This window comes from Oryctolagus cuniculus, chromosome 12 (assembly GCF_051225735.1).
Source record: "Oryctolagus cuniculus isolate XC-2025 breed Fujian yellow rabbit chromosome 12, ASM5122573v1, whole genome shotgun sequence".
Taxonomy (NCBI): domain Eukaryota; kingdom Metazoa; phylum Chordata; class Mammalia; order Lagomorpha; family Leporidae; genus Oryctolagus; species Oryctolagus cuniculus.
This window is the reverse complement of record NC_142878.1, coordinates 105,669,651-105,695,115: the sequence shown is the minus strand read 5'-3', so window position 1 is coordinate 105,695,115 and position 25,465 is coordinate 105,669,651. Positions and strand designations below refer to the sequence as shown.

The window sequence follows — 25,465 nt, the reverse complement described above, 5'->3', positions numbered from 1 at the left end:
AGAGTGGCCTGCAGAGGTCCTCCCACGCCCGGGGCCTCACCCCAAGGCTGTGCACTTGAGTTCAGGGCTCTGAGTGGCTGTGTCACACAAAGGTCCCACAAGGAAAATGAGCACCTACTATGTGCTGAGCACTCTCAGAAGTGCTCGCTCGCTCCCTCTCAGTCCTCATTATTCACCCCCCTGCCCAGGGAGGCTCAGAGAAGCTACAGAGCAAGCCAGGGTAAAAGCCAGGGAATGGCAGCATTCCACAATGAGTGGAAGAGCCCAGCACCTCTGGCCGACAGAACTCTCTGGAAGCCTGCCCTCATCAGGACAGTGTGAGATGCTGCCAGCATGGATGCTGCCCCTGTGGGAACAGGTGGCCGAGGGCGTGGGCCAGGCTTGGACACACGTGTCAGCTGGGGGAGCCCTGGCCAGCACCGAACCCGAGGCCCAGAGACAGCAGCGCGCCTGCCGAGGGTCACAGAGCAAGCAGGAAGGGAGCAACTACGAAGGGCGGCGGCGGGGACAGCCCGAGCCCGACAACGACTTCCCAGCCGTCCCCTCCTGGCCGAGCTCCTGGGACCCAAGCAGGAGCCTCACCTGGTCTAACAGGGAAGCACCCAGGAGCGTGGGGGCGGGGGCGGGGGCGGGGACAGCGCAGAGGCGGGGACAGCGCGGGGGCGGGGACAGCGCGGGGGCGGGGAAAGCTAGCAGGCGGAGACAGCTGGGGGTCGGGATCAGTGCGGAGGCAGGGACAGAGCGGGGGCGGGGAAAGCTGGGGGCGGGATCAGTGCAGAGGCGGGGACAGCGCAGAGGCGGGGACAGCACAGGGGCGGGGACAGCTGGGGGGCGGGGACAGCGCGGGGCGGGGACAGAGCGGAGGAGGGGACAGCTGGGGGGCGGGATCAGTGCGGAGGCAGGGACAGAGCGGAGGAGGGGAAAGCTGGGGGGCGGGATCAGTGCAGAGGCAGGGACAGCGCGGGGGCGTGGACAGGGAGGAGGCGGGGACAGCGCGGGGGCGGGGACAGCAGGGGGTGGGCAGCGCGGAGGTGAGGGCAGCTCGCAGGGCTGCCTGTGGCCGGGACTGCGCTGGGGGGTAGCGTGTGGCCAGTCCGAGTCAGCGGGAGCTCCCTCCGCAGGCAGCCCCCCGTGCCCGGGGTTTTGGGGCCCTTGTGCCCAGGGCGGGAGGAGGAGGCTGGGCCCGCTGGGGCGGCGAGGGCGGCCGTGGTACCTGTGCCCGAGCTCATGCGCCACGGTGAAGGCCAGCGGCAGGCCCGTGTCCTCGTTCACGTTGCAGCTGCGGTGCGGCTGGCACATCCCCGCCACGTGGGCCAGGCCCAGGGTCTCGCAGGGCCGGTTCATGGCCGCACAGAGGTCCTTCCTGCAGGGGCAGAGAGAGGCGGCCTTAGGTGGACCCGGCCTGCCCGGCGCCAAGGAGGCTGGGGTGGGTGGTCCCTGCTCGCGGACGGACGCCCCTCCCACGGATCCACAGCGGCCCAGCGCAGGACCCCGACTCATGCTCAGACAGCTGGGCCGCGGAGTGCACCTGCGCTCACAATAGGTTTGGTACCACCTCAGCCAGGCTGCAGCCGGAGCCTAGCAGAGCAAAAATGACTCCACCAGGCGTGAGGATTCCCGTCAAGACGCCCAGAGCGGAGCGCCTGGATCCCATGCCCAGCTCCTGCTCCGGACTCCAGCTTCCTGCTAATGGACACCCCGGCAGGCAGCGGCGATGACTCAAGTGACTGGGTTCCGACCACCGATCTGGGAGACCTGGATTGCATTCCTGGCTCCCCCAAGCCATCGTGGTCATTTGGAAGAGTGGTCCAGCAGACGAGAGCTCTGCCGGACTGCCTCTCTTACCCAAATACATAAAATCATCAAATAATAAATCTGCCTCTGAGGGGAGGGGCAGAGGGAGCAAGGTGGCTGTGATCACCAGCGGACTTTCAGAAGTTCACGCAAAAGTGGAATTAAAATGTAGTTATTTTGGTGCAAAATAATCCTGCAACGTTCGTGTTATTTTCTCACAGGCATTTCTGCACACTTATAGAGATCCCCTCGGACACATCGGGGGCACAAAGCCTTCAGCCCACGGGCGCAGAGCCACGCAGGGAATGGCTCAAGTCCTCGGGCCCCTGCCACCCACGTGGGACACCCGGATGAAGCTCCTGGCTCCCAGCTTCAGCCTGGCCCAGCCCTGGCTGTGGTGGCCATCTGGGGCGTGAACCAGCCCATGGAAGTGTGCGCTCATTCTCTCTCTCTCTCTCTCTCTTTTTCAAATAAACAAAACAAACCACATCTTTAAAGCAAACCAGCGGGCTCCACAGCGGGCGGTACCTGGTGAGCAGGATGGCGGCGTCGTGGTGCAGGGGGTGTGTGTCCCCCTTCATGTTGATGCTTTTCTGCCACTTGCAGAAGCTCCGCAGGGTGTGGTCTGCGTGGTGCGTGATCTTCAGGTCGTCCTGGGGGTGGAGACAGTGTCTGCTCGAGGCGGAGAGGGCCGGCCCCCGTGCAGCAGGAGGAAGGCGGGGGCAGCCTCCAGCCTGCGGGCCCCCTGCAGGCTCCTCCTGGGGGGCGAGGCTGAGACCTGGGAGGGGTCAGGCCTCTGCCTTGCCCCTGCACACAGCAGCTTAGGACAGGGCAGGGCGGGGGCAGGAGGGGCTTCATCTCCTCTCGCCTCCTTGTCCCCTCTCACCTTCTCGTAACCCCTCGCCTCCCTGTCCACCCTCGCCTCCTCGTCCCCTCACCTCTTCGTCCTCCCTCACCTCCTCGTCCCCCCTCACCTCCTCGTCCCCCCTCACCTCCTCGTCCCTTCTCACCTCCTGGTCCCCTCTCACCTCCTGGTCTCCCCTCATCTCCTCCTCTCGCCTCCTCATCCCCCCCTCACCTCCTCGTCCCCCCTCACCTCCTCGTCCCCCCTCACCTCCTCGTTCCTTCTCACCTCCTGGTCCCCTCTCACCTCCTGGTCTCCCCTCATCTCCTCCTCTCGCCTCCTCATCCCCCCCTCACCTCCTCGTCCCCCCTCACCTCCTCATCCCCCCTCACCTCCTGGTCCCCTCTCGCCTCCTGGTCCCCTCTCACCTCCTGGTCCCCCCTCACCTCCTCATCCCCCCTCACCTCCTCATCCCTTCTCACCTCCTGGTCCCCTCTCACCTCCTGGTCTCCCCTCATCTCCTCCTCTCGCCTCCTCATCCCCCCCTCACCTCCTCATCCCCCCCTCACCTCCTCGTCCCCCCTCACCTCCTGGTCCCCTCTCGCCTCCTGGTCCCCTCTCACCTCCTGGTCCCCCCTCACCTCCTCGTCCCCCCTCACCTCCTCGTCCCTTCTCACCTCCTGGTCCCCTCTCACCTCCTGGTCTCCCCTCATCTCCTCCTCTCGCCTCCTCATCCCCCCCTCACCTCCTCGTCCCCCCTCACCTCCTCGTCCCCCCTCACCTCCTGGTCCCCTCTCACCTCCTCGTCCCCTCTCGCCTCCTCGTCCCCTCTCGCCTCCTCGTCCCCCGTCACCTCCTGGTCCCCTCTCACCTCCTGGTCCCCTCTCGCCTCCTGGTCCCCCCTCACCTCCTGGTCCCCTCTCGCCTCCTGGTCCCCTCTCGCCTCCTGGTCCCCTCTCACCTCCTCGTCCCCTCTCACCTCCTGGTCCCCCCTCACCTCCTGGTCCCCTCTCGCCTCCTCGTCCCCCCTCGCCTCCTCGTCCCCTCTCACCTCCTCGTCTTCCAGCAGCACCAGGCGCACGATGGTGATGTGGATGGGGTTCCCGATGCTGGGGTCATGAAACAGGCCGGCCACCTGCCCGAGCAACCAGCACCGAGACCGTGGGCATCCAGCGCCCACCTCCTCCCCTACCCCAGGGGTGGGGGGGTCATGCACATGCCCGCGCTCACACTTGTGCACACGTGACTGTGGTGCACACACACCACGGTGTCAGTGCCCCCCCCACATGCACGCGTGCATGCACACACACGGCCCCAACTCCGACGGCAGACCCCAGGCAGGCCGGACAACAGGGCCTGCCCAGGCACCTGTCCGGAGCCAACAGCAGCTGCAACCTCCAAACGCTGGCTTTTTGGCCCATCTCAGCGGCCTCGCTGGGAGGGCCCTGCAGCCCCCTCCTGCCCCAGGGATGCAAGGGCCAGCCTTCCGACGAGGCAGGAGTCCAGGGAGAGCGTGCCTCCTTAGAATAAGAAGAGGTCAGGGGGGCGGCGCTGTGGTGCAGCAGATTAAAGCCCTGGCCTGAAGCGCTGGCATCCCACATGGCCACCGGTTCTAGTCCCGGCTGCTCCTTTTCTTTTCTTTCTTTTTTTTTTTTTTTTTTTTTTTTTTGACAGGCAGAGTGGACAGTGAGAGAGAGCGACAGAGAGAAAGGTCTTCCTTTGCCGTTGGTTCACCCTCCAATGGCCGCCGCAGCCGGCGCACCGCGCTGATCCTACGGCAGGAGCCAGGAGCCAGGTGCTTTTCCTGGTCTCCCATGGGGTGCAGGGCCCAAGCACCTGGGCCATCCTCCCCTGCACTCCCTGGCCACAGCAGAGAGCTGGCCTGGAAGAGGGGCAACTGGGACAGAATCCGGCGCCCCGACCGGGACTAGAACCCGGTGTGCCGGCGCCGCAAGGCGGAGGATTAGCCTAGTGAGCCACGGCGCCGGCCCCGGCTGCTCCTTTTCTGATCCAGCTCTCTGCTGTGGCCTGGGAGAGCAGTAGAAGATGGCCCAGGTGCTTGGGGCCCTGCACCCACATGGGAGACCTGAAAGAAACTCCTGGCTCCTGGATAGGCCCAGTGCCAGTTGTGGCCATTTGGGGAGTGAACCAGTGGATGGAGGACCTCTCTCTCTCTCTCTCTCTCTCTCTCTCTCTCCCCCTTTGTCTGTAACTCCGCCTTCAAATACATAAATAAAATCCTTAAAAAAGAAGTCTTTCACTTTTCTTAACCTCATACATCCAAACTTAGCCAACAGTAGCCCTTTTTCTTACAAAATGTTTTAGATTTACTTTAGTATTTGAAAGGCAGAGTTACAGAGGGGGAGAGACAGAGAGAGAGAGATGTCTTCCATCCACTAGTTCACTCCCCAAATGGCTGCAATGGCTGAGGCTGGGCCAAGCCAAAGTCAGGAGCCTGGAACTCCATCCGGGTCTCCCACATGGGTGCAGGGGCCCAAGCCCTTGGGCCATCTTCCACTGTTCTCCCAGGTGCATTAGCAGGGAGCTGGATTGGAAGTGGAGCAGCGGGGACTTGAATCTGTGGCCACATGGGATGCCAGTGTCACTGGTAGCAGTTTAACCGCTACGCTACAGCACCGCCCCCACACAGAACCCATATTAGCCTCCTCTGGACCGGTATCTTAGAAGATTCTTGGGTAGTCTACAAGGGCACAGAGTGTCCCGGGTACAGAGTCGTGTTCTGCATCTGTCACCTGGCTTTAGGTGCAGAACCGGCACTCCACAAACACCTGCTCCATGGGGTGGGGGGCAGGTTCCCGCCAGCTCTGCCCTCTGACCGTGTCCTGCTGGCCACCACAGCTACCCAGCTGCCCCTCCCCGGGGACAGGCTGAAGGCACAGAGAGAGGGCCGCTGCAGTCCCAGCTCTGCCGCTTAGCCGTGTGACCCTGAGTCGGCCCCTCGCCTCTCGAAGCCTTGGCCCTCTCAGCGACAGAAGGGGGTGGGGACAGGTGTTTGGAGCAGAGGCTAAGATGCTACACTCGGGACGCTCACTTCCCACATCTGAGTGCCGGGGCTGACGTTCCAGCTCCGATCCTGATCCCAGCTCCCTGCTAACGCATACCCTGGGAGGCAGCACTGGGAGCTTGGGGACTGGGGTCCCCGAAACTCACACGAGGGGGGGCTTCCAGCACCCAGCTTTGGCCTGGCCCAGCCCCAGCTGTTGCAGGCATTTGGGGAGTGACCCAGCCGACAGGAGATTTCAGCCTGTTTCTATCTCTCTGCCTCCCAAATAAATAAAAACAACAGGGGGAGAGGGAGGGAGGAGAGGAGGGGAGGGAAAAGGAGAGGGAGAGGGAGGAGTTGGAGGAGGAGGAGGAGGAGCTGCTGGAGCCCAGCAGAGGTAAAAACAAAAACAAACAAAAAAACTACACTGCTTGGAGTTCAAAACCACGGCCCCCGGGGCGGGTGTCTGGCCCAGCAGTTAAGACGTGGTTAGGACCCTGATGGCCCGCATCCCGGTACCTCGGTCTCATGCTTGCCTCCAGCTCCTGACCCCAGCTCCCTGCTAACGCACACCCTGGGAGGCAGCTGTGACGGCTCACGTCCTTGGGTTCCTGCCACTCACGTGGGAGACCCAGACTGGATTTCCAGCTCCCGTCATTGTGGGCATTTGGGGAATTAACCAGTGATGGGGCGATCTCTCTCTCTCTTTCTCTCTCTCCCCCCTCTCTCCCCCCTCTCTCTCCCTTCTCTCTGCCCTTCAAATAAATGGGATACATGAAAATAAATAGGCGGGGGTGGCACACGGGCAGGTGGCAGCATTCACAAGGCCCCTGCCCTAAGCCACCGGGGCATTAGGATCCAGTGCAGCCCTCCTCAGAGGCTGGCTCTCGGGCTCCTGTGAGCTCCCCAGCGTGTGCAGGCCTGGCAGGCCCACAGGTGTCCCCACCGAGCCCTGGCTGTCAGGCAGGAAAAGCCCGGGCTCATCAGGCAGGTGCTCGCAGAGTGAATGCCTGGACAAGGCCAGGCCTTTGCCCAATGCCTGCCACCCAGGGGAGCCGTGCGGGCGCCTGCAGGGCTGCCCAAGACGCTCAGAAGAGATGGCGCAAGACGAGCCCAGTTAACCTTGGGCAGCTCCTGCCAAGCTCCTGGCCTTGCACCTGCACGGCCGGGCCTGCAGCAGGGAGGGGTGGCCTGGCTCTGTGGTCAGCACTTGGGACTTGCCTGTCCCGATCAGCCACAGTGGCCTCCGAGGGAGGCTCAGGACACCTGGGCTCCCACTCGGCCAGGCCCTGCCTCCTTGTGTGACCTGGGCAAGCCACTCCCCCTCTCACCTGTCACCTGGAATGGTTTGCCAGCCCTGCAAGGTGCGCCCATCAGCCCAACCCACGTGAGCAAGTGGGGCTCAGACCAAATGACTCGCCCCGTGTCACCCGCTAGGGTGCACCGAGCAGAGCCCGAGAGCGCCAAGGCGTGCTGACGTCCTGGTGGGGGCACAGGTGCCGACACAGACGAGGCAGCCCTCGGAGGGTCTCCCCAGACAGACACAGGGTCACGGCTGCCTTCCGGCCCCCTCCCGCTCCCAAACACCAGTTGAGCCAGTGAGGCAGTGTCCCCACAGCAGCCCCCTGCCCAGGCTGCCCCGCCCTCCACCCCTCCCGGACTCCGGAGCTTGGAGACCCTGCCGGGATGGGGTCTGGCCCTGGGCCCGCGCCCCCCGCCACACCTCACCATGTTCATGATGGTCAGTACGTAGCGCTCCACGTGTGGCTGCCCATGGTACTCCACCATCTTGGCGTCGGCCACCACCAGAGTCTCCACCCACTTCTCTTTGCTGACCGAGCGCTGGTACAGCCGCCTCGGCCGCTGCCGCCGCCACTGCTGCCGCAGCTCCCAGCGCTCCCGCCGAGGCTCCAGCTCCGGGGACACTGCGGGCCCCGCGTCGGGGATGGGGTTAGCCACAGGCAGACTGGCCCAGGGCACCCAGCTCCAGGACCCTCTTCAGTGGGCTCTTAGGGCAGAGGGAACAGCCCTAGGACCCCAGACAAGAGACCCAGATTCCCTTCCTGGCTCTGCCCCAGAGCTGGGCTGTGTGACCATGGCCTGGTCACTCGCCTTCTCTGATCCTGGGACACTCTGATCAGGAACAGGCAGAAAGAGCAGCCTGGGCAGGCCGGCAAGACCCAGCATGGCGACTCCAGGGGGCTCCTCCGCCCCTGGGCTCCACTGCCCCCAGATCAGAAGAGGAAGCACATGTACACAGCTGGGGAAACGGAGGCCTGGAGGTCCGCTTCTGTGGATCGGGTGCCCCAGCTGGGGGGCAGCAGGGCAGCCCACCATGGGCAGCCCGCACATGGACCGGCTGCGGCCGCTCTGCACAGGGGGCACCGGGCAAGGCGCCCTTGGTCCACAGCCGCTGCTCAGTTATTCTGGGAGGTGAGGGAGGTGCGAGCGGGGGGGTGAGCCAAAGGGACGAGCAGGGCAGGCTTCCCAAGCAGAGGCCGCAGGCTGCAGGGCACCCCGGGGCAGGGGCTGTGGGCATGCGTCTGTGTGTGTCCCTCAGGGCCAGGAGAAGCTGGGTATGGACAGCAGAGACCCTTCTAGAAGTCTCTTCCTAGTCCCAGTCGCATCCCCGACCCCGGAGCTGACAGCAGAGGAACCTACCTTGCACCCCACAGGTGCCTGGGGTCCTGGAGTCCCCGGGCGCGGCCCGCTTCTTGGGGGCTTGGCGCTTGTACACCACGTGGGGCTGGGCACGGCCGGGCCGGGCGGGAGCCCCCTGCAGCGGCTCGATGAAGTAGTCCTCCTGGGAGAGCTGGAACACACCTTGCTGTGGGGGGGGGGGCGCCAGGTCACACACATGTGCTGCTCCTCCCACCCCCCCAGCAGCCCCCCGCCAGGGCCCTCGCTCACTCACTCTGCACCCGCCCGCCGCCCAGAGGCTTCAAAGGGAGCCCAGAGGCCACACCCCCTGGATGCTGCTCCACCCTCCCACCCCCAAGAGATCAAGCAAATGGATCTCCGCCCCCATCTGTCGGGCTGGCAGCTGCCCTGAGTAGGGCCGTCCACGTCAGGCCCCCAGGATAGACCCATCCTCTCTGTACACTGCCACCAGCTAAGTGACCAGCGGCCCGTGGGCAAGTCCCCTCTGGGCCCTTACCTGTCAGAGGGAACACTCCCCTTAGCTGCAGCTGCCGCATGGGCTCAGCGAGGGAGCCATATGTCAGGGGACGGGCACAGGCCCTCCCAGTGTCCTACAGCTGGCGCTGTGGCCACCCTGTCATCCATCAGCCCCATGCCACAACTGGCTGGGGTCCCCCAGGCATGGTGGGTGGCTGAGAGGGCCCCACCAAGCCCTGCAGGACGGATGGAGGGCACGGGGGGCAGAGCCGTCAGGACTGCCCCCCACAGGAAGAGGGGGCCCTTCTTCTGACACTGCATTACCAGGAGTGCAAGTGCGGGGCCGATCCCAGGCCCACCCTGTGTCAGGGTGGGCGCTTGGCCTAGGGACTCCCGCGTCCCACATCCCAGGACCTGGGTTCAAGTCCCCGCTCCAAGTCCCAGTCTCCATTTCCTGCTAACGCACACCCTGGGAGGCGTCAGAGACAGCTCAAGGCTATGCCACCCACCCACGTGGGAGACCGGGCTTGCTTCCCCAGCACCCAGCTTTGAGCCAGTCCAGTCGGGCCATTTCAGGGACCTGGGCAGTGGACCAGCAGATGGGAGCTTTGCTCATCTCTCGGATTGAAAAAACAAAACCACAGATCTGAATTTGAGATCCAGGCCCCCAGGGAAAGAGGCCTGAGTTCTGACCCCCATGCTATGGGGGTGGATATCTAGAGAGGGTGCACGGCCAAGGCCACCAGGTGAGAGAGTGGCAAGGCTGGGGGCAGACCCCACGTACTGCCGCACACGCGAGCAAACCCCGTGGCACCCACCAAGCCGTCGCAGGCGCTGATGGCCGCCAGGCCGCCCTCCAGCTCCGGGTCCTGCACCTCGCCCAGCAGGTGGCAGGCGGGGGCGTGGGCGCGGATGTGCGCGCGCCGCAGGCCCCCGCGCCGCCGCGTCTCGCTCACGAAGCCGGGCGCCAGCAGGTGCGCGTTGGCGGTCAGGTTGAAGCGCAGCTCACGCCCGCGGTACTGCAGCTCGTAGAAGGCGGGCGCGGCTCGGCGCCCGGACACGTCTCGCTTGCGCAGCGCACGCGGCCACAGCTCGTAGGACAGGAAGGAGCCCCCCGCGTCCACACGCACCGGGTGCACGATGTCCAGCGCCTCCCGGCCCTCTGCTGTGGGCCCTGCAGGGAGAAGACGGGGGAGCAGCGGTTGGTTAGGTCCGGGCCAGACCCCGGGTCCTGGGTGGCAGCCGGGGTCAGAGTGCACGGATCAAAATCCTCAGCTCCTGCCCCCCACGTGGGAGGCCCAGATGGAATTCCATCTCCTGATTTCCGGGGCCCAGCCCTAGCCAATGAGGCCATTTGGGGAGTGACCCAGTGGATGGAGGAGCTCTCTCTGTCCATAGCTCTGCCTTCTGAACAAATAGAATCACTCTAAAAAGATGCACAGTGCTGTCCCTTGTACCGGGAACAGTGTCCTGGGTTTTCCCGTAGCTAGTAGCTAAACCCCTCAGCCCGTTCACAGCCCTGCCCAGACAGACACGCCTTGCATGGCGAGGCCTCTCCTGACCGCTGTATTTTAGAAATCCGAACTCCCGGACTCCCCCTCTGGATCCCCTGTTTCTTTTCCCCCATAGTGCTCTAACATCTGGTATCACTTAACATTTCCATGACTTTGCTAGGGGCCTGTTTTTTTTCTCTCAAGTGCCTTTGTCTGCTTTGCGGGAGAGTTTTGGAAGGGCCAGAAGAAGTGTGCGAATCTGGCCATCTCTCGGTAAGGAGCTGTTGGACGAATCTGTAGAATGGGGATGATAGCAGCTCCGACGTGGGAGCTCACTGAGCCGCAACTCTAGCCCCAAATAATGTCTTTTTTTATTATTATTATTATTATTATTATTGTTATTGTTATTTGACAGAGTGAGACAGTGAGAGAGAGAGACAGAGAGAAAGGTCTTCCTTCTCTTGGTTCACCCCCCAAATGGGCACTATGGCCAGCGCACTGCACTGATCAGAAGCCAGGAGCCAGGTGCTTCTCCTGGTCTCCCATGGGGTGCAGGGCCCAAGCACTTGGGCCATCCTCCACTGCACTCCCGGGCCACAGCAGAGAGCTGGCCTGGAAGAGGAGCAACCAGGACAGAATCCGGCACCCCAATGGGGACTAGAACCTGGTGTGCCGGCACCTGGACTAGAACCCGGCGCTCATATGGGATGCTGGCGCCACAGGTGGAGGATTAACTAAGTGAGCCACAGCACCGGCCCCCTCAAATGTCTTTAAATGCATAAAGGACACAGGAACACCAAGGGAAGTGGGTATATTGAAATAAAGCTATCCAACTAATTCAGAAAGTGGGATCTGGAATTATGTGTTCCTTTATTCATGCATTAAACAACGGCAAAGTTAACAACCACAGTGACTTTCAGGTCATCCATCATTTTCTCCTTTTTTGTTTGAAAGAGAGAGACAGATGGAATGAGATCGCCCACCCCTGGATGCCTGCAGCAGCTGGCAGGAGGGGAGCAAGGAGTCTGGAACTATCGCGATCTCCTACACGGGCAGCAGGGGCCCAAGTGCTTGAGCCCTCACCAGCCACCTCCCTGGCCGTGCATCAGCAGGGAGCTGGATTGGAAGCAGAGGAGCCAGGACTGGAACCAGGCACTCTGCTGGGGTGTAGGCGTCCCTGTGGGCAGCTTAGCCAAATGCCTGCTCCAACAACCGTAGCAACGTCGAAGCGGTGAGGAGTGTGCACTTCATTTCAGGATCCCTGGGGCAGGCGTCTGGCACGCCGGCTAGGTTGTGACTTGGGATGCTAGCACCCTAGAGCGAGTCCTGCCTCCTCCACTTCTCACCCGACTTCCTGTGAATGTGCACCCTGCGAGGCAGCAGATGGTGGCTCAGGTACTTGGGTCCCTGCCACCCATGTGGGAGACTTGGGTTGAGTTCCTGACTCTTGGCTTTGGCCTGGCCCAACCCTGGCTGTTGCAGGCATTTGGGGAGCGAACCAGTGGATGGAACACCTCTCTCCATCTTTCTCTCTGTTTCGCTGCCTTTCAAAAAAAAAAGAAAGCAAATAAATAACTAAAAGTTAAAGTCTTATGTTTTTTATATTGGTAAGAAAAAAATCACAGGTGCTACTAATGCTATTGGTGCCAATATCATCAATTATGAATATTGATGATAGTCATAAGGAAAGAAAAATGTCACATTTCACTTCAAGGTTAGGAAAATGGTCGATGTAGCGTTTTCCTATCCAAATTCATGCGTCCCTTGTGGACCCCAGCTCGGGCCACCTGCAGACTTCTGCCTTGTGCAGGAAGCGAAAGGACCCTTGCCCAGGTGGCCACGGGCTGCGTTGTGCCGTGGAGGGTGAAGCCACCACCTGCCACACTGGGGCCCTTCTCAGAGCGCTTCTTAGAGTCCCGGCTGCTCCACTATGGCCTGGGAAAGCAGCAGAAGATGGCCCACGTGCTTGGGCCCCTGCACCCACGTGGAAGACCCAGCTGGAGTTCCTGGCTCGGCCTGGCTCGGCCACAGTGGGCTCTTGTGGCCATTTGGGGAGTGGACCAGTGGAAAGAAGAGCTATCCGTCTCTCTGTCTCCGTCTCTGTCTCTCTCTCTCTCTCTCTCTCTGCCACTCTGCCTTTAAAATAAATAAATGAAAATAATCTTGAAGGAAAGGAAGGCAGGTGGACAGAACGGCCAAAAGCCATGCGGGCAAGAATGGCAGAGCTGAGACGGGGGCCGTGTCCCCCGACGGCTCGGCCTCCTCAGGGACACCCCTCGATGTTCTCGGCAGTCCCCGCCTCGCTGGGCCTCAGTTTCCCCACTGATAACGCGAAGGCGCCAGGTTCTATCAAGCTTTTCTCTAACTTCTCCAGCTGTTAAACTCAGTCTTCCAAAGAAATCTCTCGTGGACACACACACAGGTCCAGGCATTGCTGCTGCTTGGGGGGCAGGGGGGACCCTGCCCTGGGACCCCCGGTCTGGGTCTCGTTCTCCTCTCTGCAGAGCCCAGGCTCTCAGGAGCACAACCAGGAAACCCACCAATCTCAGGTTTCCCCCAGAAGGCCTGGATAAGAATTTCTTAAAGGGGCAGGCATTTGTTGCAATGGTTAAGTCACCACTTGGGATGCCGGCATCCCATACCGGAGTTCCTGGTTCGAGTCCCGGTTCCTCCACATCCAATCCAGCTTCCTGCTAATGCGCAGCCTGGGAGGCAAACGGGTGATCATGGCTCAAATACTTGGGACCCTGCCACCCACATGGGACATCTGGACCGAGTCCCAGGCTCCTGGCTTCCGCCCAGCCCAGCCCCAGCTGCTGCAGGAGTGAATCAGCAGATGGGAGAGCTCTCTCTCTCTCTCTGCCTTACACATAAAATGAAAATAAATAAAGAAGAGCTATTGTTTAAAAAAAAAAAAACTGTTTCTTAAAAACAACTTCCCAGGCCTCATCCGGGATTCAGTGAATCAGTACCTCCGGGAAACAGGGCCCTGGGAACCGCCATCCTCAAGGGAGCTGGGAAATCCCCCCACTGGGGGGGGGGGGTGCGACCTTGGCCAACCTGCGCAGGACAGCAGAGCCCTGAGAAACCCCAGCCGCCCAGGGCTCCGGCCCCCGGGGCTGTATTATCTGTCACTCTCTCAACCGTCCTGGAGGTTCCGAGGGAGCCATCCCAGGACTGGGCAGCGGTAAGCCACCAGCCTGGAGAAAGGACAGACACTTCCTGCCCCGACACCCTACAAAGGATATTTGGGACTTCTCCCCCCGGCCCCGCCACAGCCTGCGGGCTTGTTTTGCTCAGTTTGGTGATCTTGTTTGTTTGTTTGTTTCGTCCGGAAAACATTTCGATCAGCCGGCAGCGCTGGCTAAAATAGCACAAGATCTTGCACAAAAATCTCCGTGTTCAGCTTTCCTCCAACGCTCCCGTCATCCACCGGCGGCGGCCTAAGTCCCAGCGGGCAGACGTGGAGCTGTCCAGCAGGGTCCCCCAAGAGACAGCGTGCAAGACGCCATCCGGCCCTCCCCACGGAGAGACGAGCACGCGGCTCCCGAGACGCCCACCCTGGCACGGGCTGAGACGATGAGGCTTGGACAAGGAGGTGCGCTTGCGGGGCCCACACTGGGGTGGAGAGGCAGAGGGCATCCGGGTAGTCGGCACCGTGCTGACCCATAGAGCGCGGGGAGGACGAACAGGGGGACGGGCAGCCAGAGCTAGCCTCGGCCACGGGTGCTGAGTTTTGTGAAATGACAGAGAGCAGACGGACAACAGATGGCAGTGCCAAGAACTTTGAAGGCAGAAAGACCCAGGGCTGGTGTGGCACAGGGGACATCCCATATCTGGGTGTTGGTTCGAGTCCTAGCTGCTCCTCTTCCGATCCAGCTCTCTGCTGTGGCCTGGGAAAGCAGTGGAAGATGGCCCAAGTCCTTGGGCCCCCCCACCCATGTGGGAGACCTGGAGGAAGCTCCTGGCTCCTGGCTTCAGATTGGCTCAGCTCCAGCCGTAGCAGCCATCTGGGGAGTGAACCAGTGGATGGAAGCCCTGTCTGTCTCTGTGGCTCCCCCTTCCCTGTAACTCTTTCGAATAAATAAATCTTTTAAAAAAATTAAAACAACGTAATGTCAAGGACGCCGGGGGCTTTCAAAGTAGAGCAGGTTCCGGTTCTAGTTAAGCCACAGCCACTTAACAGTGTGTCGTCTGGGTCGCCGCAACCCTGAGCCCCGAGCTCCACACTGGCTTGGAGAATCCAGGCCAGAACACACGAGCAGAGCCCGGGGGGAGCGGATGAGAATGACAGGGAGAAGGACAACAGGCCACGCTAGCCTGCTCTGTTTGAAGTGGGTTTACCAGGGGAGCCCAGGGCGTGGCACCCCTGCAGAGGAGCTGAAGTCCAGCCCGGAAGTCCTCCCAGCGCACTCGCAGGCAACACTGCCATTCCCAAGACAAGCACGCGTGTGCCCGGGGAATCTGAACCGATAAAGAGAAATGTCCCCGAGAGCTCAAAAAAAAGTCCCTGGGGAGGGACCCCAGGCCCTCAGGGGCCGTGCAGTCCCACTGAGAATCCCTGCTTGAGACCCTGGGCAAATGTGGCGAGAGAGACACTGCTGGTGACTCGCAAAGATGCATCCATTCAAGCATTTGACTGGAGCCCAGCAGAGCCGCGCTGCGGGTGAGCACTCTGGGATCCGTGTGCTCCGAGCTGGGCTGCCGGGATCTGAACCCAGCTCCTCACAGCTGCAGCACTCAACCGCTCCATCTCAGCATCTCCCTCTGCAACGTGCAGGCAACCAACCCCACCCACGCCGGCTGCGAGGGGATCGCGACTCCGTGCGGGAGTGCTCACAGCAGGCACGGCTACCGCGGGGAACTAGCAGAAGTCCTACAGTACACTTGGCTATGTTTTTAAAGATTTATTTGTTTATTTGAAAGTCAAAGCTACAGAGAGAGAGAGAGAGAGAGAGAGAGAGAGAAAGAGAGAGGTCTTCCATCTGCTGGTTCACTCCCCAAATGGCTGCAATAGCCAGAGCTGGACCAACCCAAAGCCAGGAGCCAGGAGCTTCTTCCAGGTCTCCCACGTGGGTGCAGGGGCCCAAGGACTTGGGCCATCTTCCACTGCTTTTCCAGGCCACAGCAGGGAGCTGAACTGGAAGTAGAAAAGCTAGGACTCGAACCAGCCCCACATGGGATGCTGGCGCTGCAGACGGTGGCTTAACTCGCTGCACCACACCTTGGCTATTTCTCCCTATACTCATCACTAGGGCCACTGTTGTTGTACAGTGGGTTAAGTCGCTGTCTGCAGTGCTGGCATCCCATATCAGAGCGCCAGTGCCGGTGCTGGGTGCTCCACTTGCACCCCAGCTTCTTGCTAATGCCACTGGGAAAGCAGCAGAAGATGGCGCAAGTGCTTGGGCCCTGCCACCCACATGGGAGACCCAGATGGAGTTCTAGGCTCCCGGCCCTGGTCTGGTCTGGCCCAGTCCCCACCACTGCAGCCATTTGGGGAGTGAACCAGCAGATGGAAGACCTCTCCATCTCCCCTCCATCTCTCTGCCACTTTTCCTTCCAAATTAAAAAATAATAATAATTGGTTTATCTCTTTGCCTAATGGCTTAATAAAATTTTTTAATCAAAAGGAAAAACATAAAAGACTTACAGGATGGATTTTGATGACAAAAACGTCTATTCTGTTTCCTTCTGCATTACTTTTTTGTAGTGAACACATGTACCATTTTGCAATTAAAATATTTCCAAAGAGGGGTGAGTTAAAATACAAATCTCAGCTGTTGCTTCCCGCAGGCCCTAGTAGACCTCGGTGGTGAAACTAGCGCCACCAAGTGTCAGTAAGTGGTAATTGCAGGTTGCAATCCGGTGTGGGCAGGCGCTCTGCCTGGGAGCTGAGACAGCAGGTGCCACTCCGCAAGACTGCCAGGCGGTGCCAGCCAAGTCGTTCTGATTGAACTCAGCTCCTGCCATGCTGGGTGTCAAATGCTCTGAATACCACCTCTGGGTGACAGCACTATCGTGTTGGAGCTGCTACCAGAAAAATGCCAACATGTTTATTTCCCCTATCAAGACCCTGAGTGACAGTCCAGCCCTTCAAATGACCCACAGCTCAGGCCACAAAGGAGAAACAACCAGGGGGGACGTATGAGCCATCCCCTGTGCCCCCTCCTATGCACAGAAAGACGTGCATGCCGGACTCATGCCTGCAATACAGCACGGGCGTAAGCCGTGCACACGGGGCTCACGTGCGCAATGCAGCATGGGATAAGGGCAGTACAGCCAGGTCCCAGCAAGTCCCTGGGTTTGTCAGATGTGGAGGAAAAAAAAATCGGGGCACATTTTTCCAAAAGTGACCCCAAGCCGCCCCCTTTGGCTTCAGAGATGGTAGCGTTCAGCGGGAAGAGCCGCAGGCGTAGGTCCTCAGCTCCAAGGAAAATAATAAAGAGGTCACTGGCCACGGGGTCAGGAATCATGAGTGACATCAGAATGCAGAGACCCGGTGCCACATATCTGTGGGGAGGGTGTGCCCAGATGAGGGAGGGGGTGGGGTGGGGGGAGTCCCTGGCCTGTCTCCACCCCCAACCAGCAGGATTCAACTCCGCCTCCTTACTCCCACGGGTCTAACAGCGGTCAGTAGTCCCTCCCCAAGCAGTAGACATTCAGTATCTCACCTGATCCTCCCCAGGCTCCTATGAGGTCCTGCCTCCTCCGGCCCCCTACCCCCATTCTCCTCACAGCTGCCAGGGGGCTGCACCCAAGTTCAGACCCAGGGGCAGTTCCCTGCTCCCTCGATGGCACCACCTGGCTCCCGGCTCACCAGTGCCTGCTCCGTGCAAGCAGCCCAGGAGCCCAACCCTAGGAATTCCCATAAAAGGGCTTCCCACCGCGTGCCTTGCGGGGTGGTTGGTGGTCATGATCAGCACGACTAAAGACTCTCAAATAAATGCCGGCTCCCTCTCCACCTCCTGTTTTGTCACCCCACTTCGTCACCAGCCAGTTCTCAATCTGGTGTTAGCGTCGTAGGCTCCTCCAGCCCGGGCGACTTCCAGACGCACAAGCCCGCGTGCACAGCGAGCTGGCCTAATCCCGGCCCCGGCTGATGCTGCCCCGGGGAGCCCGCGCCCGCTCCACACCCTTCCAGCCCCTGCGCGCCCCGGAGCCTCCTCCCCTACAAAGCCTTCCTACTGTCTCGCCATCCGATCCATCCCGCGAGGATCTTCCCAGGCCCGCTCCTCGGTTCTCCAGGAGCGCGGCCACACAGCGGGATCTGGACGCGCGCCAGGGGCTCGTCGGAGGCCGGCCGGCCCGCCGGGGCCGAGAGAGTTAACCCGGAGCCGGGCAAAGACGCCCCGGCCCCGCGCTCCACTCCCGGCGCCTTCGCTCTTGGGGGAGGGAGAGGCAGGAAGTGCAAGGGCGGCGCGAGACCCGGCCCCCCGCGCCGCCGAGGGCCCGGCCCGCAGCGTCGATGCGGTGGGCGGGGGCCGAGGCGCGACCGGGACCCGTGCGCCCCCTGCGCCCCGCGGCCCGGACAGCCCGCGCTCCGGACGACGCGCACGAAGAGGGCGCGGGGCGAAGCCGGTGCGGCTGACCCGCGCTCCGTCCAGTGCGCGCGGGACCCGAGAGGCGCGCGCGCTGCTGCACCCGCGGTGGCCGAGCAGCGGCCGGAGCAGCGGAAGAGGCTCCTTTCGGGCGACCGGCGGGGTCCACAGCGAGGTCGGGGTCTGCGCAGGGTTCCCCGGCGGGGTAGGTTCGCGCCCTGGCCCGCCCGACCCCACCCGGGTCCCTAAGCGCCAGGGCAGCGGGGATGCCCCCGGCTGCAGCCAGATCCGCAGGGGGGACGGGGGGCCACGCCGAGGCCGGGGTCGGGGGGCGAGGAGGGGCTGCCACTCACCTGGTGCGGGTCCGGGGGCGCCGCGCGCCAGGGCGCAGAGCAGCAGCAGGAGTGGGCGCAGCGGCGGCGCGGGGCTGCGGGGTCTCGGGCCGCCGGGCATGGCCGGGGCCAGGCGGCCGCCGGGCGACCCCGCGCGCGCGCTCTCGTCCGTCCCGTCCGGTGGCTGTCCGGTCCCGGGTTCGGCTCAGGACATGCCCGGCCCGACCGTAGCTCCCAGCGTCCCAGCCCCGACTCCGGCCCGGCGGGCGGCTGCGCTGGGTCCGTGGGCAACAAAGACTGCAAGGCCCGCCCCCTCCTCGGCCGGCTGCGGAGGCAAAGAAAAGACGAGAGAGCGAGATGGAGAGAAAGAAAGAAAGGGGGGGGAGCGCGGTGCCGGCCCTGCCCCGCCCCTCGGGCTCCTGACCCCGCCCCGCGCCTGCCTTCCCACCGCGCCCCGCCGGCCGCCCCCTGCTCCAGGGCGGGCCTCGGGGCGGGCGTGGGCAGCGCCCCCCGACGGACGTCCGACTGCCCAGCAGCCGAGGGCGCCCCCTGGCGGTAGAGCCGGGCAGGGCTTCCCGACACGGGAAGAATCTGGAATTTCTGCTTAGGGAGGGCGCTCTTTGGGGGTGCTCCCCACGCCAGCCAGGGACACAGGAGGCACCCTGAGGGTCCAAGGTCGCCCAGCGGGGCAGCAGAGGCGGCAGGGTCAGGAGGTAGATTCTGCTCCCAGGCCTGCGCGCTCCCCACAATTGCTGCCTGCGACTAGCCCACAGCCCAGGGCGGGGGCCTCCTGAGAGCCTGGAGGCCGGCCAGCCCTCGCCTCACATCCCCGGCCAGACTCCGCCTCGAACACCGGCCATCTGTCCTTTGTGGCCCCAGCGCTGGCTCTGGCTTCCGCCTGAGGATCGCCCTCCCCCCACCTCCCGCCTTCGCTGAACCCCGTGCACACGCATGCACACGGCTGCTCAGTGCAGCTAGCGTCTGCAAGGGGCACCTGCTCACTTTCGCCTCCCTCTGCACAGCGGAGCAGGCGCCACAGGCCACAGGCTCTGCAGTAGCCCCCACCAATCCCTCCCAGAGCTTGCTTTGGGTGTCCCCCTCTTTCTGGGGCCTCCACGGCCCCCAAACCTCGATGTCAAACCGGTCTCATCTGCCTCCTGGTGGAGAGACTGATATCACCCCTCCAGAGAAGAGCTGTCCGCTCGGGCTCCACCCGCCCATCTGAGCGGTTTCTCCCTTCTCTGGGTTCTGCCCTCCTCGCCCTCTTGGTGTCACAGTCATAGTGCCCCCCCCAGCTGCCCAGTGACTTCCAGGTACACCCGCCTCCTCCCCCCTCCTCCGCTCGGTCCTCCTGGCACATCACCCACCGCCTCTGCCCCAGGGGTCTGCACGCCCAGCTGTGAACCCCAGGGCTGTGGAGAGGCCGGCTAGGAGAGGTGCTTTGAAAGTAGAATGTGGGCGTTCTACTTCTCCGCAGGGTAGAAATATTGGAGCTTTGACATCAGAATAAGAAACAGCCAGTAGGGGCCAGCACGGTGGCAGGCGGGTAAAGCTGCCGGCTGGGGTGCCAGCATCCCATATGGGAGCCAGTTGCAGCCTAATGCCCACCCTGGGAGGCAGCAGAAGATGATCCAAGTGCTTGGGTCCCTGCTGCTGGCATGGGAGACCTGGGTGGAGCTCCTGGCTCCTGGCTCCAGGCTGGCCCAGCCCTGGCTGTCGTGGGCATTTCAGGAGTGAACCAGTGGATGGAAGACCTCTCTGTGCCAGTCTCCATAATAAATAAATAGATAAACTTTCAGACAGAGCCAGTCATGTGAGGGCGAAAGGGAAAAGATGATCATGAACTCACAAGGTGTGATCCTGCAGGCCCAGCTACCGTGTCACCCCTTCCTAAACGTCTCTCCTGAGCTGTCTCGGAGCCCCCAGAGCCCCAAGGCCACAATCACGCTAAGCCACTATGTTCCGCTAGGTCTGCCAGTCCCGCCACCCTGTGAGGTGCTAGATGCTGGTGATCCCAGCCCCCAGCACACACAGGAAACCCAAGAAACGCAGAGGGTCTGGGGCGGGGTCTGCACAGCCCTCCCCTTCCAATTCCACGTCCACCTCCCTTGCTCCTTTGGCAAGCTGCCTGGGCCAAACAGAGCGGAGCCTTCTGCAAAATGCAGCCCTTGAGCGTGCGCTTCCAGACCTTGAGTTGTGCTGGCTAACGCCAGTGCCACCTGCTTCCGTCTGTGTCCCTCGTCCTGGCCTCCACACTGTCCATACCCCGCTGAGCGCTCTTCACAGTTCTGTGGACGCTGAAAACAAATCTTTGAATGCCGCCTCTCCAGGAGCCTTTGCAGTCTCTTTGTGTTCCTCCGTGCACCTGCACCCCGCCCATCTCCTGATGCTGATGGGCATTTAACTTCTTTCGCAAACCTCGCTGCTGCCGTCCACAAAGGGGCATCTGTAGGTCCTTCCGTAGAACTGAGTCCCGTGTGGTGTTTCTGTCGCGAGCTTGCACGTTTGTCATTGAGAGATGGGCATTGCCGAATGCGTTGCATTATTTTTGGTGGGTCTCTTCCACCCTCATGAATTGCAAGAATTGCAAAATAATGGGAGAATGCTCAGTCAGGTTGCTGATTGCTATGCCAGGTGCCCAAAAATGTCCCCTCCTAAAACAACGCCGGGGACCCAGAGCCATCCATCAGCTCACGGGTGGCCTCTCCGGCCTTCCTAGCTGCCACTTGGCGGTGGGAACGACCTGATGGAGGCGAATTGTAATGCTGAGTGAGCACAGTGCCTTGTGGGCCATCGCCATGCCTTCCACGCAATTCTCCTCCCAACAGGACGTATTATTGGTATTATCTTCATTTTACGGATGGAGAAACTGAGGCAGGGAGAGGGGAAGTAGCTCACCCGGGTTCCCATATTTGGAAGTGCCTGATGCAGCACCTGCATGCCTAACCACTGCACAGCACCGCCTCCCTGGATGCCAGTGTGGGTTTCTATCTTCAGGGGGGTCTGTTTCTTCAAGGCCCCTCCTCTCTGGGCTCTGTCTGAGTCCGTCACACACAACCAGACGGGTGGGAGGGGGCCCCTCCCCTTCTCCAGGGACTCCTCAATGAACCACCTACTAAATGCTGGTTGCCCAGAGCCGTGGGGAGTTCCAAAGCAACTCTTGGTACTTCCTGGAGGAAGTATGCACTTCATCCCTAGCCCTCGAACCCCAGGGGGCTGGCTCCAGGAGGGAGACCCATCTGGGAGCCTGACCAAGGCTGGGCGTGCGTGCCCGGGCGGCCAGCCTCACCCAGCCTAGGCACAAATCTCACCACCCCTGGGTCTCTTCCCCCCCACCCCTGCCTCTGCAGCCTGGCTGTTGCCTTGGCTGTTTTCTTCTTTTGAATACTGTGTTTGTCTCTCCTTTTCATGCCATTGTTTTAGCAAAGAATGTTCCATATTCCCATGTCTGGAGATCATCTGAAAGCATTTTAGGCTTTTTCCATTGTATGCACCGAGTGTTTCAGAGCTCTTTCTGCCCCCATTTTTTGTCCTCTAACAACTTTTTCATGTGCTTTATTAACTTTCATAATGAAAATAGTTATTTCGACATTTGAAAACCAGAATCCTTGCTGGTAATAAGATGCTGGATAAGCTGAATTACATGGATCACTTTTTCTTCTGTTTTTTAAATCAATAAATGATTCCATGCCTTTATTTTTCCAACAAATACTTACTTGTGCTGCCTGCACTGGAGCTTAGAAGAGTAAAAACATCATGGACCTTATTATGAACTTGCCATTGCCAACATTTTAAATGAAGTCGGTTATGTAATTTGGGGCTTGGAAAGAATATTTTGAAGATGAAATCAGCATCAGAATCTATAGAGGGGAAAGTTCATGGGTGTGCCTGCGTGAACAGCAAAAACTTCTCTAAGTCATCAAACTCCATCAAGCCAATATCCAAAAAAAAAAAAAAAATAATAATAATAATAGGAGACCTTAGAGAGATCAGAGAACACAGAGGGAAAGATTATTTGATAAATAAGAATCTTCTCAGAACAAAAGCACATGAATTTCTAGACGGCTGGCGTGCAGCACCTGGATGGAAATGACCCACACCAAGAGTCAACGTCTTGATGCACCACAGACAATGCTGGAATATTAGAGAAAATTGCTTCCAGAGAACGAAGAGAAAATGGTGGCAAACTTTGCTCTGTGATTGGAATGGCACTAGAATTCTCCGCAGCAATGCTACGAACTAGACACCAACAAAGCAATGCCTTCCAGGCTCTGGGGGAATGGTTTTCAACGTAGAACTCATTTCCTACTCTCGGCCAAGTGTAAGGATGTAGAAAAAGGGCGCTGATGCTAGGACGTGCAAGTTCTCAAGACCTTCACATCCTCTGCACCCTTCCTGGGAAAGTCACGGCAGGATGAGCTCCACCAGGAAGAAGCAGCTAGCTCGGAAAGACAAGGTCACGGAATTGAGAAACAGGCGACCCAAAATACAAACGTAATGGAAGGGGTCCCCAAAGTGATAGCTAAGGAAAATTCTAGAATCACAACTGTTAAGAGGTCTGTGTCCAGACCGCATCAGGAAGTCAAAAATCTGTAGTGCAGTGGGTTAAGCTGCTGCCTTCAATGCCGGCATCCCCCCCCAAACAGAACGCCGGCTCTAGTCCCGGCTGTTTCACTTCCCATCCAGCTCCTCGTGGTGCCTGGGAAGGCAGCAGATGATGGCCCATGTGCCTGGGTCCCATCACCCATGTGGGAGACCAGGCCCAACTCTGAGGGTTATGGCCATTTGGGGAGGGAAGCAATGAATGGGAGATCTCTTTCTCTGTTTTCTCCCACTGTCTGCCTTTCAAAGAAATGAAATAAATCTTTATTTAAAAAAGAAGTGAATAAACACCAAAGAAGCAGAGCCCACCTGATCTGTGTTTGGGCCTTGCACAGGCTTAGCAACACCTCGGGGTAGGGATAAGGCCCCCAGGCTCAGCTCCACCCAGCGACTTCCCTGGTCTCGATTCAGGGTCCACACACTGGCGAGGAGAACCCACGTGGTGATGGCTTGAGTGGCACACTTGGCGCAGATGTGGTGGGGGTCGTGTTCCAGCCCCGCCTGGGACTGGCTGCGCACCCTTGGACAAATACCTCGCTCCGTCTGAGCCTTGAAAAACAATTGCATGAAACAATGGCCATGACACCGTAAAAGCTGATGAGATGATATGTATGGAAGCACTTTTTTTTTTAAGAATTATTTATTTATTTGAAAGAATTACACAGAGAGAGAAGGAGAAGCAGAGAAAGAGAGAGAGAGAGAGAGAGGTCTTCCATCTGCTGGTGCACTCCCCAGTTGGCTGCAATGGCCAGAGCTGCCCCAATCTGAAGCCAGGAGCCAGGAGCTTCTTCCAGGTCTCCCACGTGGGTGCAGGGGCCCAAGGACTTGGGCCATCTTCTACTGCTTTCCCAAGCCACAGCAGAGAGCTGGATCAGAGGTGGAGGCGCCAGGACTCGAACCAGTGTCCACACTGGAATTTCTTTGGCAACCGCCCCCCACCCCCACCCCAGCTCTCCACAAGGTCACCATTTTCCCAGGAAAGCACACACACCGGGGGCAGGCCCACAGGCCAGTGTGGTTGAGTCGCCACTTAGAACACCTGCATCCCATATGGGAGTTCCTGGTTCGAGTCCTGGCTTCTCCCATCCAACTTCCTGCTGCTGGGCACCCTGGGAGGGAGCAGGTGATAGTTCAAGAACTTAGGTCCCCGTCATCCATGTGGGAGGCCTGGATGGAGCTCTGGGCTCCTGGCTTCAGCCTGGCCCGACCCTGGCTGTTGTGGGTATTTGGGGGAGTGAACCAGCAGATGGAAGATCTCTGCATCTGTCTTTCTCTTTGTCTCTCTACCTTTGAAACAAAAGGAAAATAAATGCACTTCACACAGCCTAACGCCCAAGCATAGTGACCTGCTGCTACTGCAGAATACACTCCCCACCTCCCTGTTGCCCTTCATGCCCTCCCCGCCTGGTAGCTGGTTAGAAAGACAGCATCTCACCCCCTCCAGGCAAGTGAGTCAGCAGCTACATTTTTTAAAAATTTATTTGAGAGGCCGGCACTGTGGTGCAGCAGGTAAAGCTGCCACCTGTGGTGCCAGTATCCCACATGGGTGTCAGTTCGAGTCCCAGCTGCTCCACTTCCTGTCGCTCCCCCTCTTCGTGGAGGAATGACACTAAACCCTGCCTAGGCTTCCTATCCGAGTCACGGCACCATTATGTCGCTCCCCCTCTTCGTGGAGGAACGACACAGGACCCTGCGCTGTTCTTTTGTCTGCTTGGCCCTTCCCGGGTTTGCTGCTGGTTCTTCCCGGGTTGGCTACCGACCCTTCCACCTCCGTGGAAGGGCAGTTCCCCCTGCCACTTTCCCCACTTCCGCGGGGGAACGGCACACAGCCGGCCGGCTCTCTCGGGGGCTGCACAGGTGTTCCCTCAGATGTTCCCCTTAGATGTTCCTGGTGCATGTTGTCTCTCTCCTCCTTTATAGTCCTCTTCCGCCAATCCCAACTCTGCTACCCACACGCCGAGTACGCTGCTCTCCTCCAATCAGGAGCAGGATCAGCTCCTGCAGGTCATCACTCAAGTTGGCGAGAGGCAGCTGCGTAGAAGTTGTTACTCCCTTCTCAGCGCCATATTGTGGGAGAGCAGATACATAGAATAAGTCTTAATTCCAGTAACAGTCTAGTCCGAGTTGCTCCCCACACTTCCCATCCAGCTCTCTGTTATGGCCTGGGACAGCAGTAGAAGATGGCCCAAGTCCTTGGGTCCTTGCACCTGTGTGGGAGACCTGGAAGAAGCTCCCAGCTCCTGGCTTCGATTGGCCCAGCTCCAGCCGTTGTGGCCATTTGGGGAGTGAACCAGTGGATAGAAGGCCTCTCTCTCTTTATCTGTACCTCTGCCTCTTTGTAACTCTTTCAAATAAATAAATAAATCTTAAAAAAAAAATACCCTTGGCTAGAATTAGAGTTCAGGATAGGAGGCTACTGGGAAGGGTCTGAGCCCGGCCTATTGCCTGCACTATGACCCTGGGCGGGACTGAGGGCTGCAAGCCGCCCCTGGCTAGCCCCGAGTCGGCACTGCAGCTCCCCAGCCTGTCAAAGCGACTCCTCCTCAAATTGAAGCTTTCCCCTTACAAAAACACTAATGTCTTGTAAAACTTCTCCTCCTTAACCCTCGAGCCACACCATGAGGTGAGTGAGCCATCACGTCTCCAATGTATACGCAAGCAGAGCGGAGTTGGCGGCGCGCGCCGGTAACAGGGGCCGCTCTGCTCGGTTGGTACCCATCGCGCTGCTGCCTGGCAGCAGG

At 60.1% G+C, this 25,465-nt stretch overlaps 1 protein-coding gene across 1 annotated transcript in view; it reads right to left on the bottom strand.

The window, feature by feature from the left end:
- Nucleotides 1-18,499, bottom strand: part of ADAMTS7 (ADAM metallopeptidase with thrombospondin type 1 motif 7) — a 39,184-nt gene extending 20,685 nt beyond the window's left edge. Inside the window, exons 1-7 of the mRNA XM_002721600.6 lie at nt 18,144-18,499; nt 9,578-9,933; nt 8,304-8,469; nt 7,371-7,567; nt 3,690-3,773; nt 2,323-2,447; nt 1,214-1,363 (exon numbers count right to left, since the gene is read on the bottom strand). Of these exons, the coding sequence (XP_002721646.4) occupies nt 1,214-1,363; nt 2,323-2,447; nt 3,690-3,773; nt 7,371-7,567; nt 8,304-8,469; nt 9,578-9,933; nt 18,144-18,243 (1,178 nt within the window). The 5' untranslated portion in view covers nt 18,244-18,499. The remainder of the gene's footprint in view (nt 1-1,213; nt 1,364-2,322; nt 2,448-3,689; nt 3,774-7,370; nt 7,568-8,303; nt 8,470-9,577; nt 9,934-18,143) is intronic.
- Nucleotides 18,500-25,465: the final 6,966 nt, after the last annotated feature.